Here is a 17,113-nt window from a genome sequence, read left to right as displayed (position 1 = left end):
TCTATTTAACTGTTTTGTCCTTGTAAATGTGAGATAAGCTGTCAGATTGATGTGGGGATTCATTCATATCCAGAGTCAAACAGTGTGCAGATGCCATCCACACTATAACACAAAGTTATTACATCTACAATCAATCAATCAATCAATCAATCAATCTTTATTTATATAGCGTCTTTTACAATCAAAATTGTTTCTAGGCGCTTTCCAGAATCCCAGGGCCTGACCCCAGACAAGCAACAGTGGCAAGGAAAAACTCCCCTTTAACAGGAAGAAACCTTGAGCAGGACCAGGCTCATGTAGGAGGACCCTCCTGTTGTTGACAACATGACAACAATTATGGGATGGTGCCTGTAATTGTTGACACGTCTTCTCTTCATTCTTATCTCCAGAAATCTGCGTGAAACCCTTTCTCCTCTGATCTGTAGTGACTTGTCTGTTCTTCCATCTTGGGTTAAGAGGTTTTCTGTTCCCGTTTGGGCCTGACATGACATCAAGTCTGTCAGGTTGAGGCGTTTTCTCTGATGTTCTTCAATTCCTTTCAAGGTTGGCTGCTGTCACAGAGACTCTTTTAATGTCCTTGCGTCATTTTACTTCTTTTTGCCCGTTCAACTCCCTCGTTTGATTTTTTTTTTTGCATGTTCTGCATCTTTTTGTCATTTTTCTGGCCTAAGCCAGTAGATTCTTCTGTCACCAACGACACCCTGAGATCTCATCTTCTGCCCGTAGGCTCTACATCATTCACTGCTTACAAAGACAAAATCATGAATCTGCAGAGAAACTAAAAGATTTTATTTACCATCCAAGAGTCTTTAAGATAAAGCAAAGCACAAATTCAAGTTGAAGGCAATCACTTAATGTCATCGACATAATATCAGACTGTACTTTTTCATTAAGGGGATTGAGATGCTCTAATGGTTATTTGTTCTACTCCCCCTCATCTTTTCATTTGTTAGAAAAAAAGCTATAAGTACATGAAGCAAGTCTAACCAAATCTGAGTAAAGTACACAGGTAACAGTGTAAATGTCCCAGTTATTCACTGTGAAAATTGAAATTCTAATGACATAATCCCTTCTTGATAGTGGGCAGCAGAACAAAGGTTTAGTGCCCAATAATATCAAACAGAATGCTGAGCAGCATTACCCTGTCCTGATTCAAAGATTATACAACACAAGAAATCGCATTTTGTCACTAAAATCTGATTCTGATTGGCTCAGTCATTTAAACACACACAATTAATTCAAACAAATATTTACTGATATACTGTCTCTACGCGCTTTACTGAACCCCAGAGCCAGACCCCCAACAAGCAAGGACAAACTCCCTTTTAAGTGGAAGAAACGTTGAGCAGGTCAAGGAACACAGATGGCCAGAAAGAAGGAGGAAAAGACAAGTTTTAAATGGCACAGAGTACACATGTCTGATTAGAATACGAATACAGTCCAGACGGATCCATATCACACATCGACGCCTCACCAGTTAATTTTTCTGGACTTTCTCTGGCAATTTGTGTTATGTTACCAATGATCCATCGACAGTTATGCAGCTAACATTCAGTACGCCTGTGCAGCCTGTTGCTAGCCGACAGCAGCACAAATATAATAATATGAGTTCCCACACTGCTGTGATGATTGAGGCCTATTTTTATATAGGAGGAAGTTATTTTCATTTCAACAAACAGCACTTGACACTATCTAAATGCCACCTCGGCTTGGCTAGATTTATTTTCAAGGCCGTATCTTGACTACATAAAATGAATGAAAAAAATAACATCAAACTTCAGCTGATACCATTATTCTTATGTATTAACTGTATTTTTTGACATCAATAATGCAGAGAATCCCAAAAACAAATGGCAATGACAGTTGACAGCTTCATTGCCAGTTGACATATTTGTGTAATTCCTGAGAAGATATAAAAGATATTAAATGAAAAATCAGTTGGTTCTAGGCAGTCCTTGAGAAACAGTTACCCTGGTGGTGTGCCTGGTCACACACATCTGATGATAATAAGGAAAAACCTGAAACCAGAAACAGTCTTTTTTTATGAAGAAATCCAAACAAATCCCACAAATTATTTGACCCATTTCAAATATTCAATAAATTTGGGACTGTGTTTGTCAGTCTAAATAAATAACACACTGCCATCAGTATTTTTCTCTTATGCTTTTAATTGGGTTCATTTTGTCTTAAAATTGAGAAAACTGATGAGGTCATATCTTTGTAGAAATATTAACAACTGTAAAGAGTTCGCAAACATTTTCAAGTCACTGTATCTGCCATGCAGAACATATTGTAAAGAGATCATTTAGGACAGTCTAACTTTTATATACATGAATATATGTACATGGGCCACTGGAGAAGGCTGAAATACATCTCAAAAATCCATTTTAAAAAGTAAAGTATAAAACGCTAACCTTTTCTCATGATACCAAAAGTTACACTGTAAACACGTGGATTTGCCCTGATACTCACAGAGGGCTGCTTGTATCCACTCAAACTCACGATCAAAGACGAGCACAGTAAATAACATCACTGGAGACAGCGAATCAAAAAAGGAATAAAAGAGAAGAAAATCATGGGCACCGCTTTTCCAGAAGTCCTCTGTGGTCCATGATTCAACGAGAGGTTTGTGTTCTGACCTGAGAATCCTCCAGCATCCTCTGTGTCCTCTAGCTAAAGCACACTGGGCCCACATTGAATCCAAACCGGTGTGTGAAGTTTACTCTCCCCTTTACTGCTATATCTCTGAGAGGAAGCAGGTGGAGGTCCTCGAACTCAAACACAGACTGACGAGCTCCTGAAATGTTCTCCTCTCCAGGCTAACACACAAAAAAAACATACAGGTTTATACATACTATGTTTTTTACTTTAGTGTCATTATTGACACCTTTTTGTAAAACATTTCAAATCACATGAAATGAATTTAAATTCAGTCAAATTCATAGAAGTAAAAAGAAAGAAAAACATACCACGCAATCCTGAATAACTCCGAGGTAACTTTGTCTCTTTGTGTCAGTGAGGAATTTGACTTCTGTGTCCGTCAGGCCCAGTCTGTGTCCTGGGTGGCACGAGTAGGTCATGCTCTGAGTGGCTGTGCTACTGTGTAACCTCAGGAAACGCAACTGGACCACACTTGCCCCTGGATAGTAAAACTAAAAATCATAACAAATGAACTGACGCTACGCCGATTTGATGATTTACAGCACAGTATATTGTAATGTGACGAGAATTTTGGAAGCGTCTCAAAACTTACTGACCTGGAAGCCCTGCTCCAGCTCACTGAGCCACTGGAAGGATCCCTCATCGGAAGATCCCTCCATCCAAGACCTCATAGCCAGCTGTGGATGCAAAACCTGTGTCCATTAACCTATACACAAGTACTGTGAGCTGTGAGTTTAGAATAGAGCTAAAACTTTGACTAGAAACATCTAATTCTGACCCCAGTGACACATGGTGACAATGCCATGATGTACGCTCGGTAAGTTCAACTTCCTAAAGAGTTTTATTTAATTTATTTTGCCCCGAGGCAACCTCACTGAGGGACAAGGTCTAATTTTCAAAAGAAACAGTTCCAAAAAACAATCGAAGAGTGTCTAACAGACAAGCACTGAATAAAACATTAAGAATATGAATGAAGGTTTGACTCGTTACCTGTGAGTCTTGGGGATAAAGGCAGGTCTGTTTCGAGAGGGTGGAGAAGTTGCAGAATCCTAGCAGGGCGTCAGCTGGACTGCCTTGGTTGGGGTCAATGTAATACACTCCTGCAAAAGCATTTGGAACAGCTTGTTTATCTATGTAATGAGATCAGCGGTGAGCTCTGAGGAAAGCTGTTTCCTTTAAAAATACAGACGTGTGAGGAGGAGAAGAAAAGCAGACCTTACAGCAAATGTGGAACAGTGTCCTCTAACACAACTGTGCGTGCTCTTGAACTAACCGCTGCTGTATTCAGGGTGACAGAGCCACAGCTCCAGGCAGGTGGTCGCGGGATGTTCCTTCGTGCCATCAGGAGGGCTGACTAACAGCCGAAGATCCTGCTGTAGATGATCTAGTAGAATGTGGATCAGAGAATACTTCGGCCTGTCAGACACATATATCAGCTCCTGGGCATGAAAAGAGTACAGGACAAAAAAGACATGTAGTTTGTCTCCAAAATGTTTCCATTTGTTCATTATTCAGGGGGCAAGCGGCAAGTAGTGATAGAAGAGGAGCAAGAGATCAAAACTGATCATTTTGAAAGGGATCACCTGGAATAACGATGACCTTTGAGACCGATGGTTGAGTAAAAACACACAAAAAAGAGAGATTTGAAATTTGCTTTGCTCTCTTTTGCTCCTGCATTAAACCCTTCTTGAGGTATCTTATTAAATGACAACAGCCTCAGAGTCAAGCAAGACAATCCCCTTGAATATTTAACAGAAGTAAAAATATGACCAGATTTTCCCAGACAACCATAAGAGATCATTTAGGGTGTGCTCACACTAGGCAACCGTGCACACGTTTCCAAGCACACTTTCCCCCTTAAGCCCGCATTATTCAGCTGGTGTGAGTGCAGGTTGGAAGAGGTGTGTTTGAGCATGGTACACACATGCACATCAGCGTGGTCACATAGACACTGCGTGAAACCTGCTCGTAATAGATTTGGACGCCTGAGAGACTGCTCAGAAAATTGACAGGGGAGAAAGTCCCATTTTCTCTCGAGAGTAAAGAGCCATTTTAATGATGGTGCATCGTGAGTATGTCGACATAGGCGTCGGAGGAAGGAAGTAAGTGCGAGGCAGCAGGGTAGTGCACACAGAACAGAGCGATGGGCCCTATGTGAGCTCACCCTTAATTACCTTTAGTTGAAGCAATGTTAGGTTCAGTGACTGTCCTGCAGGACCAGGAGGCCCAGGTGGACCCTGAAACATGAGGAAACACAAATGAAGTCACAACTAAAAACAATATTAACATTGGACGTTACTGTCAAATCAAAATACTGAAATCTTACACTTGACTTTTATAATGTGACAAATTCATTTTGATAGTAAGCTATGATACAATATACCTCATGTAACTCTTTATTAATTCTTTTACATGTGATACAATATGAGGAGCACTAGTCGAACTGATCCAGTTCATATAGTAACTCACAGGGAGCCCCCTTTTCCCAGGCAGACCAGGTAACCCTTGGTATCCTTTGGAGCCCTGGAAGCAGGTGGGAGTTTCATAATTTCCAATATAAACACACTCGATTGAGCCTAAAACACACTGCTGGAGTGTGAGGGCTATATAATTCTACGTTCCATCAACATAAACCATACGCAATTGCATCAGAAATGACCTCCATATTTACAGTAAACAGTGAATAAAAGCTGACTTGAATCACAACTGTCACTGTGGGGGTAGAGATCTTGAGAGGGTTATATCGTACCTGTAAGCCGAATAAACCCTGCAATGGAGGGGAAAATAGAAGAAAAACCCGGATTATTGTCATTCTTTGAGTGTGAAGTGGATTTAACAGAGACTGCTTTTATCTGCTGCGTTATGAATATATCATAGAAGAACATTTTATGACCCGAGTAAATATATTCACCCAAGATAGAGTGAACAGAGTCATGATGTGCTGCTGAAGTGTGTGTGTGTGTGTGTGTGGAAGTGGACACACTGGCAGCTGGCAGGTAAAGAGAGGATCGCTCAGCTGACAGATAACAGCCACAACTTCGTATAAATGACCTGAGTTATTGTAAAACACAACATTTCCATCAGGCCTCGCCGCTGTGCTGTCACCATAGATCAGAAACAGGCCAGAAGCTGAGCAGAAATCTCGCAGATGAATATCAGACAAAAATAGAATAATCATAGCTAAAATAAGCTGAGAGTGAATATTAAATTACAAAGGGACTAATGAATAAATGACACACCAAATGGACTCACCAATTCGAATTTTGTTAACTAATTTACAAGAATTAGGTAACCTACCGACATCCCTGGCATCCCTGGAGTACCCCTCCCTCCTGGTTGACCAATATGTCCCTACAAAACATGGCATTTGTCAGATCTCGTAAAGACTGAAGCTAGAAAGAGAAGACAAACTCATTTTGTGCACCTGCTCTCCCTTTGGGCCCGGGGGTCCGGGCAACCCAACAAGGCCACGTACTCCCTGAAGGGACAATAAAGGAACCAGACTGTTATCAAACATTATTATCCCTGATACTTTTGATGTCAATCAAATATATGAGAGAAATATTTCTTTAAGGGAAAAAAAATGGCCTTAACAAGAAGAAGTTTTATTAAAAAAAAAAAAAAAACTGTCACCACTTTGACAACGAAATGTCACATTTCCAAACCTGCTGGTGCAGATAAACCACAGCGAGCTTTTATTAAATGTTTGGGTTGGAGTTTAAGGTCGAAGCACAAGCGTTATTATGGGGTATTGAGAGCAGACAGAGGAGAGAACATTTGTGTTAAACCGTCTTACCTTTTTACCATCAAGTCCAGGGGGTCCGCGGTGTCCGATCTCTCCTTTCTCACCCTAATGACAAAGGCATTATGAAAACGAGCCCGACAGGTCTGTTCAAGATGAACGACAAATCTCTAACCAAGGGCCACATAGAACCAAGTTTCCCTGCATCTGTGATTAATGTTCATGAAATGAAACTAAAAGAATTATTTAACAAAAATCAAAGAGCGAGTGGCTACGTGCTTTGATTTTTGCCGTTCCTGTGCTTAGTATATTAATCCTTGTTTACCTCTTTCCCCTTTTCACCTTTATCTCCTGGCTCTCCTTGCAAGCCCAGTATTCCCTGAGAGACAATGAAAGACACGAGTGGACATAGGTTCATCACACTGATGGTCACATCTGCCAGATCGGATGTGAACCTACAACATTACTGCGGTGACATTAGATAAATGACTGGAATGTACCAAATAACCTGACTTAATTACCATGTGCCCCGGCCACCCAGTGAGGCCAGCCTGCCCTACGTTTCCTGTTTCACCCTGAATTTAAAAAAAAAAGAAAAATGCATTCAGCAGTTAGTTTCCACGTATCAAAGGAAGCTGGCCTTGTTTCCATGTGACCAACCTTCGCTCCTCTTTCTCCCCGGGTCCCTCTCATCCCAGCCTTTCCCCTCCTCCCCTGTGGTTTTTAAATGAAGCATTAGAAAATGTTTTTTTTTTAAAAAGGAATCAATCTTATATATGCAACAGAAGCAGTATATTTATCATAGAGGTTCAATTCATATGCATGATCATTGATTGTTATTTTTATTCAGTACAGCCTTTCTGATCTTTTATCATACTGAAACAAAAAGTTTTTACCCTCCTTCCAAATTGACCCGTCTTCCCCGGTGATCCAGGTTTACCATCGTTTCCCTGTCAAAAACAAACAAATAGGACAGGAGCATGTTGGACCACCTCCTATATGATTCGTTTCGAGCTTTTCTAATCAAAAGGGAAGAGACAAAAGGGGAACTGATACATAATTAATCTAAATTTCTGTATTGAGCCACATTAAACTACAGACTTGCATGGAAACGTGCAGGAAATGCTAATATGAAACCAACCGTAGCATTTCTAACAGCTGCATGGAAATGGCTGAAAGTGTCTGGTGATAAATGAGTGGAACACTTCCAACGATGCCCCAGATAAAGATATTTTAGCCCTTGAATTCTTCGCAGTGTTTGTGATCCATCACAGGGGCCTTATTTTAAACATCTCTTTGCAAACACCAGGTCTTTGCTAACACAAACAGGATGGCGAGACAGGTTTTACAACGGCTGACATTTATACACCGTATGTTTATCTGATTTCTGACAGAGAGCCGCCTTAAATAAATGAACATTATCCGTTGAAAGGGCACAAACCAAAAGAAATGACCTTCATATGGAGAATGTCGGACTGAGTAGCCTAAGCTTATTAGTCATGTTAGCATACTGTGAGCTACAGTGGGTATGAAAAGTCTGCACGCCCCGCCTGGAGTTGTGAGGTTTATAAAAAAGAAAAATCACATCAGGATGTCTTCTGCTTTTAATTATACTTATAGTTGATGGATTGAATAATAAGCTGCAGTCTTTTAGAGGCAATTAAAAAACAAAGACAACTAAAAATGAAGTGGCAGCATGAGTGCGTACCCTCTTAAAACTGGAGTAGCACATGTTCAATCAGCCAATCACGTTCAACCTCATACATAAAATAGTAGTCCAAACACAATTGCCACCACTTCAAGTAAATTAAGTTTAGTTGTTCTAGTAGGACTTTACAAATGCTTTCTTTTAGTCGTGTCTTATAGCAAAAGGGATTTCATGAACAACTAGAGGTTCTTCAAAAGATGAACAAAAATCATCCAACTTAGCGGCATTTTGTTGTTGTCTGATTAAACCAGAGTTAAACTTTTTCTTCTGAAGAGGGTTGTGCAGGAGAGCTGACACCTTTGGAGCAATTTTGCAAAGAACCGTGGGTTAACATGCTCAACTAATGGACTATTTGGGACTCCAAAACCATTAGGTCACATTAACAGTGATTAAAAATCTGATATGATTTGCCCAGTTTGGAGTTTTTAATCAGGAATTTTAATAGGGTTGTTGTAATTTAGTAGTGTAAGTGACTAATGGTGAAATGTCCCGTGCAACTCTTCACTGCCATCTTCAGGTCAACAATATTTAAACCAGATTGGCAGCTAAATAGCACATCCTTATATTAAGCTTACCTTCTCACCCTTCGTGCCCGGTTTTCCCTCAGCACCTGGTCTGCCCAGTGATCCCTGTAAGGTACCATGTTTGGTCGTTAGCTGGACAGGTATCTGTCCTTGTGAGGTCCATTCACCTCACAAACAGATGTGCACAAGAACGGCTCACAATCAGGATGGTTCTGGGTTACTTACTGGAGCTCCTGGAGGACCTGGTGAACCCTGGGCTCCCATCTCTCCAGGAGGGCCCTGACAGAGAGGCAAATAACATTTTTGTTGTTGAGGGATGATTTTAAAAAATCATTAGCTGTCAACATGAACGCCCAAAATTATAGATGAAAACCTTACATCTAAACCGGGCAGAGCTGGGGGACCATTGTTTCCTGGCAGCCCTTCATCACCCTGCGTATACAAATCAGATTATTAATTTAGTCTTTAAGCTATTCATATCATTTAGATAAAGCATCATGTAGACATGCACCTCACTGATTTAAAATCCACATTTAGATGCTCTAGGCCACAAAACCTCACTTACCTTATCCCCTGGTGGGCCTGGAGTGCCTTGATCTCCCTTATCTCCCTGTGGTCCCACTTCCCCGTTTGGTCCCTGCGCTCCCGGAGGACCAACCCGTCCCACTGGACCCTATAAAGTTTTTGACAACTTGTTTGATGTAATTTAGCTTGACAGTAAATACAGTGAAGATATTGAAGATATTTACGAGTGTTCCCAGCCCTCCCATATCTCCTCTGACACCACGCAAACCAGGGATTCCCTATGGAGAAAGCAAGGAAAACATCTGATTTTGAACTTCTGGTGGACTTCCTGGGGGGAGAATATTAAATACCTGAGGTCCAATCAACCCTGGAGGTCCAGGAGATCCTACTGGCCCAAAGTCTCCCTGCAGAGATGTTAAATGTGATATTTACTCTCATATGGAGTTAGCAAAACGCTGCAGTGGTTAGTAGGCGTATGGTATAGGATCTTATATGAAACAGTGGGTGACTGATCTGTGCATGGTGGGAGAAATGAAATTACTTTCTGGCCCTGAAGCCCATCCAGACCTGGGGGCCCTGGCTGGCCAATACCTCCCTAAAATGAGAAAATAATACATAAAAACAGAATGTGGGGGAGAAAGGAAACAGCATTAAACAAGGCAAAACAAAAACTCTGTGGAGTCACCGCAGAGTTGTAATAGTGTTTGATAGGAAGAGAGCTGTGCGTGACATGTGACTCACCTGGAGCCCCTTCAGTCCTGGAGGGCCCAGCTCCCCCACCATTCCTGGGTCTCCCTGTTTAACAGAACACATATCAGGAACTGTTCGGACTTGTCACCAGTTTCCTACTGACAACAAAAAAGACCCCACAATGAACGCTCATTAAACTCAGGGAATATATTGAGTACAAAAATGGACTTCAATGTAATCAACGTCAGAGAGGGGGGAGAAAACATCCTAAAATATTCACGACCATATTTGTTTGCTCTACCATGAGTGGCCTAATCGGACTGGGGGTCTATACAGATCTGACAGAGCAAGCACATGTTTGCTGATGCATACTTCCTCATCTGAGGTGCTGAATATTTAGGAGTGTGTTATTGTGTTTTAAATCAATTTCAAGTGCAGCTGATCTTCCGCCAAAGTAACAGACAGTGTCACAAATATGCACAGAATAATTCTATAGATCCAAACTGTCTTCCTTTGTTCCAAACTCCACCATTATTGCAGTAACTTTGGGTCATGGTGCAGCTTCTTTTTTATTTCTGGTCATTTGTATGTGCTTATCACAAAGTTAAACCTTCATTTTGTAATGATTGTGAGTGAAATGGATGGATTTCCTCCTCGTTTATGACCCCAGATGTATTGCAGCAGTATTGTCTGGAGCGATGGCGGTTAAACTGCACCTTTACTCACCGTTAGTCCAATATTGCCTTTCTCTCCCATCGGGCCTCTTTCACCATTTTCCCCAAGGGTTCCCCACGGTCCTTCTTGGCCAGACAGACCTCGCGGTCCAACATCCCCCTACCACCACCACCACCACCACCACCATCATCATCACCACATCATCAAGGCTGTCATAATCACTCAGTACATCGTCAGCATCCACGGTCTCCCAGCAGAGGACTGACCTTCTCTCCTTTAGCTCCAGAATCCCCAGCTTCACCAGGGAATCCCTGATCACCCTTTAAGAGTAACAGACATATTCTGGGGTGTAGTCGTCGTTACCACCACATCCAAGCATTTATATATGTGGATAATTCATTGTAAATAGAAATATCAATCATTCAAGGAAGAACACAGATCCGTTATTTGTCCCTGAGATTTTCTTTTCAGATCCAACAAGCACTTTAGAATTGTGTTTAATCTTAAGGTCAGAGATCGCATGTTTAAGATGTCTTTACATTCCCCTCCCTGTTGTGTTGTTTGTGAGTAAGCAGGCTCTTAAACACACCTACCTCTAGACCAATTGCTCCAGATGCTCCCTGTAAGCCTTTTGGACCCCCAACTCCTCTTTCTCCCTGCAGCCCTGGAGGTCCAGGCTTCCCACAAGTGCCTCCGTCACCCTGTTAAGCAACGGCAGGGATTCAGATATATTAGTTATTATTGGGACTTGGAAGAGAAAATAGCTTTAAGATATAGACAATCATTTAATCTCAACAGATTAAGCACAGAGCTCAATGGTGATGCATTTTATACTTTCAGATCAATCTTATCTGGGTCACAGCTACACATGGAGGCTTTGTGCTCATGAGCTGAAGGGCTAATGTGGCCAAATATGTCCCTCAGGATTGAGCAGGAAACACAAGAATCAAGTTGTTCTCTAGCCTCTCGTGTAGCCTCACCTGCTCTCCTTTCTGCCCAGGGGGGCCTTCGATTCCTGTTTGTCCTGGAGGTCCCTGGTGATTCAAACACCAAAAACATCACTCAACAACGATGTGTCAATCAACGTGGACCAGCACAACCATTCTTCCCACTGGGGTTAAGCCTGAACAAAGTCCCACCTACAAATAGTGCAGGCCACCCAAGCTCGAGATTAAAAATGCAATTTCACCACTGATCAAAGAAAATGACTTAAAACGTCTTGAAAGTGATTAGACAGTGTAAATTAGCTTTATAATATGATGAATAATATCCTTCTTGTTTAGCTATACTAACCTGTTGTCCATCTAGCCCTGTGGGGCCCACGTCCCCAGGTAAACCAGGTAAACCCTGTGAGACATGAAATAAAGACTCATGCTAACCCACTCAAGACACATTTCTACTCTCCATAAAACTCATGTTTGAACTGCATCGTACCTTTAGTCCTCTTTCGCCTGCTGCTCCTAATAATCCATTTGCACCCGATGGGCCCTGAAAAAACAATGAAAAATTATATTATTATTTGTCCCACATTTCTTTTGATCATTTGTCTGAAATTAAATTGTCTGAAATTACCACTCGTCTAACATTTCATTTTCGTGCCCGACCAAGTTTAAACACCACTGGTTGGTTAGTGCCCACTCACTGGAATTCCTGGTGGCCCATATGGTCCCTGGGGTCCTAGCGGTCCATGACTTCCCCTGGGTCCCGTCTTTCCAATGGTCCCATCAGCTCCTGAAAGACCAGGAGGGCCCTTGACGTCATAAGAGACAAAAGACGCACAAATGAGGTGAAATGTAGCTCAATGATGTTCTTATTTGAACTGATCTAATATAATTTACCATAATTTAAACGGTCCGAGTTGCGTTTGAATTAGACGAATATCAACCCAGCGGTAATTTTCTATTTGCTGACCCACCGTGGACCACATTAGACAATAATCAACGCAGGCCAGTTAGCTAGCATTTCATATATAGCTGTTTTTATAACATAGCTATACCAAGGAAAATCAGGTTCGGCTGCTGGGATCTTCTATATGTGATTATGTTGAACAGTTTCGATTCATACATGTTGGTCAGTGTAATCTGGACTTTGAGATCTGTCCAGCGGGATCAAATCCAAAGTCATTTTAGATCCAAACCACTGTGAATGTGTGAGACGACAGAAACGATACAGCCTTGCCTTTGTCCTTAAAAACCAGACGTCCCTGTTCTGTTACTCACACAAATCTCTTGACAGTGCAACAGCAAAAAGAGAGCACGACCCTGAGTGACTGATAGGATTGAATAGATGTCTAAATGGTCAACCGATCAGCTTCAGAATAAAGATTTAATTGTGTATGTGGATTAAACTACAGCAAAACATTCCTCTTAAGCTAGGTAGAACTGACTTGGATGCCCTGTATTCCTTTAGGTCCTTCATCTCCAGGGTGTCCCTGGAATACAACAGCATAACAGTCGGGATCTTTCAGGATCATAGACATTCATGTTTACATGCTATATGTTAACTAAATTAATGATAATGATAATAATCATCAAAACAAGATAAGAATCAATATCAATAAGTTTTATAGAATATTATAAAAAAGACATTAAAGTAAAATCAGCAAACATCCTAAAATCCTTAAGATATTAAAAATGAAAGCAATTTTGTCTTTCTGGGTTTTAAAGGTCTTACCTGAGGCCCCTGATTTCCCTTCTCCCCAGGGGAGCCTTGAGGTCCCTGAAAAAGAAAACCAGCCAAATCAGCAAAGACATCCACTGTTGACAGATCACAGGGGATCTTCTACTGATTCCCTTTGACTAGACTGGTCTCCGTCAGAGGGTGGAGGCTTCAGGAGGCCTCTTCTATGTGGTGAAAGCTTCCCACAGAGGAGGAAAGATGGAGAATCCTCATAAAACCACCGTGTTTCAAGTTTCCCTGACTAAAATACTCAACATCTCATGCTATTTTAAAATATCTTTCCACTTAAGAGTAAAAGAAAGTCCAGACAAATTGAACTTGCAGTGAGTTTAGACTTTTGTTTTGTACGAAAATGCGTTTCTGATTGTATAACCGTTCAATTCTGGACAACTTAATGATACAGGGAGGCTGGCTCACTTCCTGTTGTCTTTTATCATCACTTATTTTTTATCATCCATTAGTGGTTATGTTTTTACTTATCTGTTTTTTACTTAAGTCGTAGGTTTTGTTTTTTATTGTCTGGAGCACCTTGGTACACTGTTTTAAAAGTGATTGATTAAAACATATTAATAGAATATATAATACACACATTTAGCCGTCTTTGACTCAAAGAATGGATTCCTCCTCCTTTATTCCTCCTCTTACGTGACCTTTGCCCCCTCCTTTGCCATTAGATTAGCCACAGGGACCCCCAACAAAACCAATCAGGACAACCTGATTGCCGCCATTAGCAGGGACGCCGGCTGCAGCCTTCATCACTTTAGCTGGATGCTAAACTTGGGGCAACGAACCGAGCTCGCTGTTCACGCAGACAAGATAAATGAGATGTACTCACTGGAGGTCCTGGCTTCCCACCAGGCCCAGGGAAGCCTCGTGAACCTGGCTCACCCTGACGAAGGGATACGTTATTACTTTATTAGCGTTAATAATGGTGTGTATGGATAAATGCATGGATAGAGAAATAGACAGTGATTTTACCCGTTCTCCTGTGAACCCGGGAGGCCCACGCATGCCCACACTCCCTCGTATACCCTGATGGGAGAAGAACAGAGGAGGACTATATTTAAGGCTACAAAAGCACATTACAAATGATCAATCAAGTTGTGTGTGAACAAACACGCAAAAACTACAAATAGTAGTTATATGACCATTATCAGGTACATATGTATGCTGGGAATCCTTTTTAATCATTTATTTCAAGTATCACTTACATACATGCCTACAGGACCCTGTGGTCCTTCCATGCCTGGTTTCCCTGTAAAACCCTGAAGAAACACAAAAATATATGAATCTAAAAGGTGTGGTTATTATATGTATGTATGCCTTTGTGACTGTGTTCTCACTCTGTCTCCTGGGGATCCTGGGGGTCCTGTAGGTCCTGATTTCCCTGTTGGCCCCTGTCAAATACATAATTAAATGAATAAAGTTCAATAAAGTAGCAAAGAAACCATCATTTCATCTAAAATGATGAAACAACAAACCGGAGGACCAGGTGGGCCATCTTGTCCTACTTCTCCAGCGATCCCTTGGAAACCCTAGAATAGGGTTAAAAACAAATACAACACATGAATATCTGGATTCCATTTTTAAAACATTAGCACAACTGATACCATTTGTCTTACTCCTATAAACCGAACTCTTAAATTATTGTGTAAATTAATCAATATTGTAATGTTTCTCAGCAATTTCACGAAATGAAATTGACAAAACTATGGTGAAAATATCAGTATAGAAAATGCAACAGTGTTTAAGACTTTTTAAAGGCACATTTGTCATTATTAGCCTAAACAAATTAATGCTGTGTTTATTCCAAGATACAAATCTCAGACTCAGCAACAAAACCTCAGCAGCGTTAACGTAAATTGTGCCACACAAGATTCCAAAATGTTAAAATTCCTGCCCTTGCACCTAAACATTTATCAACATATGTAGAAACAAAGGCTGCACGTTAAGGTATGTATGTGTGTTTTTTATATGTATTTTGCCAATTGATTATTAAATAAAAGCTGATATTTTCCTTAGGATAAGAGTCTTACTGTTTGTCCTTTACCACCAGCAATGCCAACTACACCAACAGAACCCTGGGAAAAAAAAGAATTTCAATGACAGAGAACAATTGAACATGGTGGGTTGTTTCCATGGTGACCTTGAATTGCGGAATAATTTGAATTGCGGACTACAGAATTGCAGTAAAATGACCATCATATGTTAGTAATAACTACAGAATTGCAGTAAAATGACCATCATATGTTAGTAATAACTGCAGAATTGCAGTAAATGACCATCATATGTTAGTAATAACTGCAGAATTGCAGTAAATGACCATCATATATTAGTAATAACTGCAGAATTGCAGTAAATGACCATCATATATTAGTAATAACTGCAGAATTGCAGTAAATGACCATCATATATTAGTAATAACTGCAGAATTGCAGTAAAATGACCATCATATGTTAGTAATAACTGCATAATTGCAGTAAAATGACCATCATATATTAGTAATAACTACAGAATTGCAGTAAATGACCATCATATATTAGTAATAACTACAGAATTGCAGTAAATGACCATCATATGTTAGTAATAACTACAGAATTGCAGTAAAATGACCATTATATATTAGTAATAACTGCAGAATTGCAGTAAAATGACCATCATATATTAGTAATAACTGCAGAATTGCAGTAAAATGACTATCATATATTAGTAATAACTACAGAATTGCAGTAAATGACCATCATATATTAGTAATAACTACAGAATTGCAGTAAATGACCATCATATGTTAGTAATAACTACAGAATTGCAGTAAAATGACCATCATATATTAGTAATAACTGCAGAATTGCAGTAAAATGACCATCATATGTTAGTAATAACTGAGACTAACTTGTTTGAGGTGTTACAACCCGTGCTGGAAGCAGCCCCGTGTGCTCCAGCACCGAGATGGAATGAGTAATTGCTGTACGACTGATACTGGAGACAATGTTCTATCCAAAGGTTAGGAAAACCTACAGGGGATTTATCTGCTGGACCGGAGTCTCAAGGTGAAGGAAAGACAAATATGACATGTCAGTGAGCTTTAGAGGCCCGAAGCAAAGGAGCACAGCTCACTGCAGAGGCACCAGACTTCCCTCTTTCTTGCTTTAGCCATGCAATGCTAAGCTAAATGACGGCTGGATACAGCCTAAAGTCTCATATATTGTAGAAATAACAATATACAAACATAGAAAAGAGGGAAAAAAGAAAATCTCTGAAAATTTGTAAAGAATGTACAAAGTATTGCACCAATGCCGTCGCAGTTCAGACATGAACCAGACTGAGGGCTGCCTGAAGCTCACTCTGATGTGGTTCACCGAACTGCCCGGTCGGCCCATAAAGATAAATATCAGCTGCCTTAAAATTCCCTCACAACAGCAGCGCAGCAAAAAATGGAGCGGGACACGGGGCAGCAGCCCCGTTGTGTCATTGGAATGCAACTGCTTCATTTTCCTTTGGTCAGACCACAGCTGAGCAGTGAACAATAGTGATGTAGCATCTGGAAAACTGCCTGATCAGCACAATTAACGGGGACTACAACTTCCCTTTTCCATATATATGATTGTCATCTAACCAGGCTTTAGAAAAGACAGGACCTAGCTAGTTTATTTCCTAGAACTAGGGGACTGTTCGTGCGTGGTTTGATCACTTCGTGCCATGTGTTCATGCGTGTGGATCAACACCTAAATGTCTCCATATGGGTGGCTACACTTTCACCATAGTTTCCCCTTAACTGTGCAACACATCACCACTGCACATAAAAATGGTCAAAACCTATAAATGTAACCTTTAAAAAGACACTTTTACACTCAGGCTTTTGAACTAACTCGAGGGTTCTTTTTCTTTTGTTATGCCTCAATTTGCTGT

The 17,113-nt window shown here is 40.7% G+C and overlaps 1 protein-coding gene across 1 annotated transcript in view; it reads right to left on the bottom strand.

Moving 5' to 3' along the window:
* Positions 1-768: 768 nt before the first annotated feature.
* LOC105416525 (collagen alpha-1(I) chain) overlaps positions 769-17,113 on the bottom strand; it is a 49,393-nt gene continuing 33,048 nt past the window's right edge. Inside the window, exons 31-68 of the mRNA XM_011604487.2 lie at positions 15,241-15,285; positions 14,686-14,739; positions 14,548-14,601; positions 14,416-14,469; positions 14,183-14,236; positions 14,040-14,093; positions 13,199-13,243; positions 12,912-12,956; positions 12,168-12,275; positions 11,960-12,013; positions 11,819-11,872; positions 11,506-11,559; positions 11,119-11,226; positions 10,792-10,845; positions 10,577-10,684; positions 9,902-9,955; positions 9,702-9,755; positions 9,511-9,564; positions 9,385-9,438; positions 9,201-9,308; positions 9,014-9,067; positions 8,861-8,914; positions 8,687-8,740; positions 7,300-7,353; positions 7,064-7,117; positions 6,925-6,978; positions 6,729-6,782; positions 6,458-6,511; positions 6,086-6,139; positions 5,959-6,012; positions 5,411-5,428; positions 5,131-5,184; positions 4,836-4,898; positions 3,935-4,100; positions 3,652-3,761; positions 3,258-3,338; positions 2,970-3,152; positions 769-2,819 (exon numbers count right to left, since the gene is read on the bottom strand). Of these exons, the coding sequence (XP_011602789.2) occupies positions 2,670-2,819; positions 2,970-3,152; positions 3,258-3,338; positions 3,652-3,761; positions 3,935-4,100; positions 4,836-4,898; positions 5,131-5,184; positions 5,411-5,428; positions 5,959-6,012; positions 6,086-6,139; positions 6,458-6,511; positions 6,729-6,782; positions 6,925-6,978; positions 7,064-7,117; positions 7,300-7,353; positions 8,687-8,740; positions 8,861-8,914; positions 9,014-9,067; positions 9,201-9,308; positions 9,385-9,438; positions 9,511-9,564; positions 9,702-9,755; positions 9,902-9,955; positions 10,577-10,684; positions 10,792-10,845; positions 11,119-11,226; positions 11,506-11,559; positions 11,819-11,872; positions 11,960-12,013; positions 12,168-12,275; positions 12,912-12,956; positions 13,199-13,243; positions 14,040-14,093; positions 14,183-14,236; positions 14,416-14,469; positions 14,548-14,601; positions 14,686-14,739; positions 15,241-15,285 (2,634 nt within the window). The 3' untranslated portion in view covers positions 769-2,669. The remainder of the gene's footprint in view (positions 2,820-2,969; positions 3,153-3,257; positions 3,339-3,651; positions 3,762-3,934; positions 4,101-4,835; positions 4,899-5,130; positions 5,185-5,410; positions 5,429-5,958; positions 6,013-6,085; positions 6,140-6,457; positions 6,512-6,728; positions 6,783-6,924; positions 6,979-7,063; positions 7,118-7,299; positions 7,354-8,686; positions 8,741-8,860; positions 8,915-9,013; positions 9,068-9,200; positions 9,309-9,384; positions 9,439-9,510; positions 9,565-9,701; positions 9,756-9,901; positions 9,956-10,576; positions 10,685-10,791; positions 10,846-11,118; positions 11,227-11,505; positions 11,560-11,818; positions 11,873-11,959; positions 12,014-12,167; positions 12,276-12,911; positions 12,957-13,198; positions 13,244-14,039; positions 14,094-14,182; positions 14,237-14,415; positions 14,470-14,547; positions 14,602-14,685; positions 14,740-15,240; positions 15,286-17,113) is intronic.

Source organism: Takifugu rubripes, chromosome 6, assembly GCF_901000725.2.
Source record: "Takifugu rubripes chromosome 6, fTakRub1.2, whole genome shotgun sequence".
NCBI lineage: Eukaryota > Metazoa > Chordata > Actinopteri > Tetraodontiformes > Tetraodontidae > Takifugu > Takifugu rubripes.
Note: the sequence above shows the minus strand (reverse complement) of the source record. Positions and strands in the feature narration are given on the sequence as shown.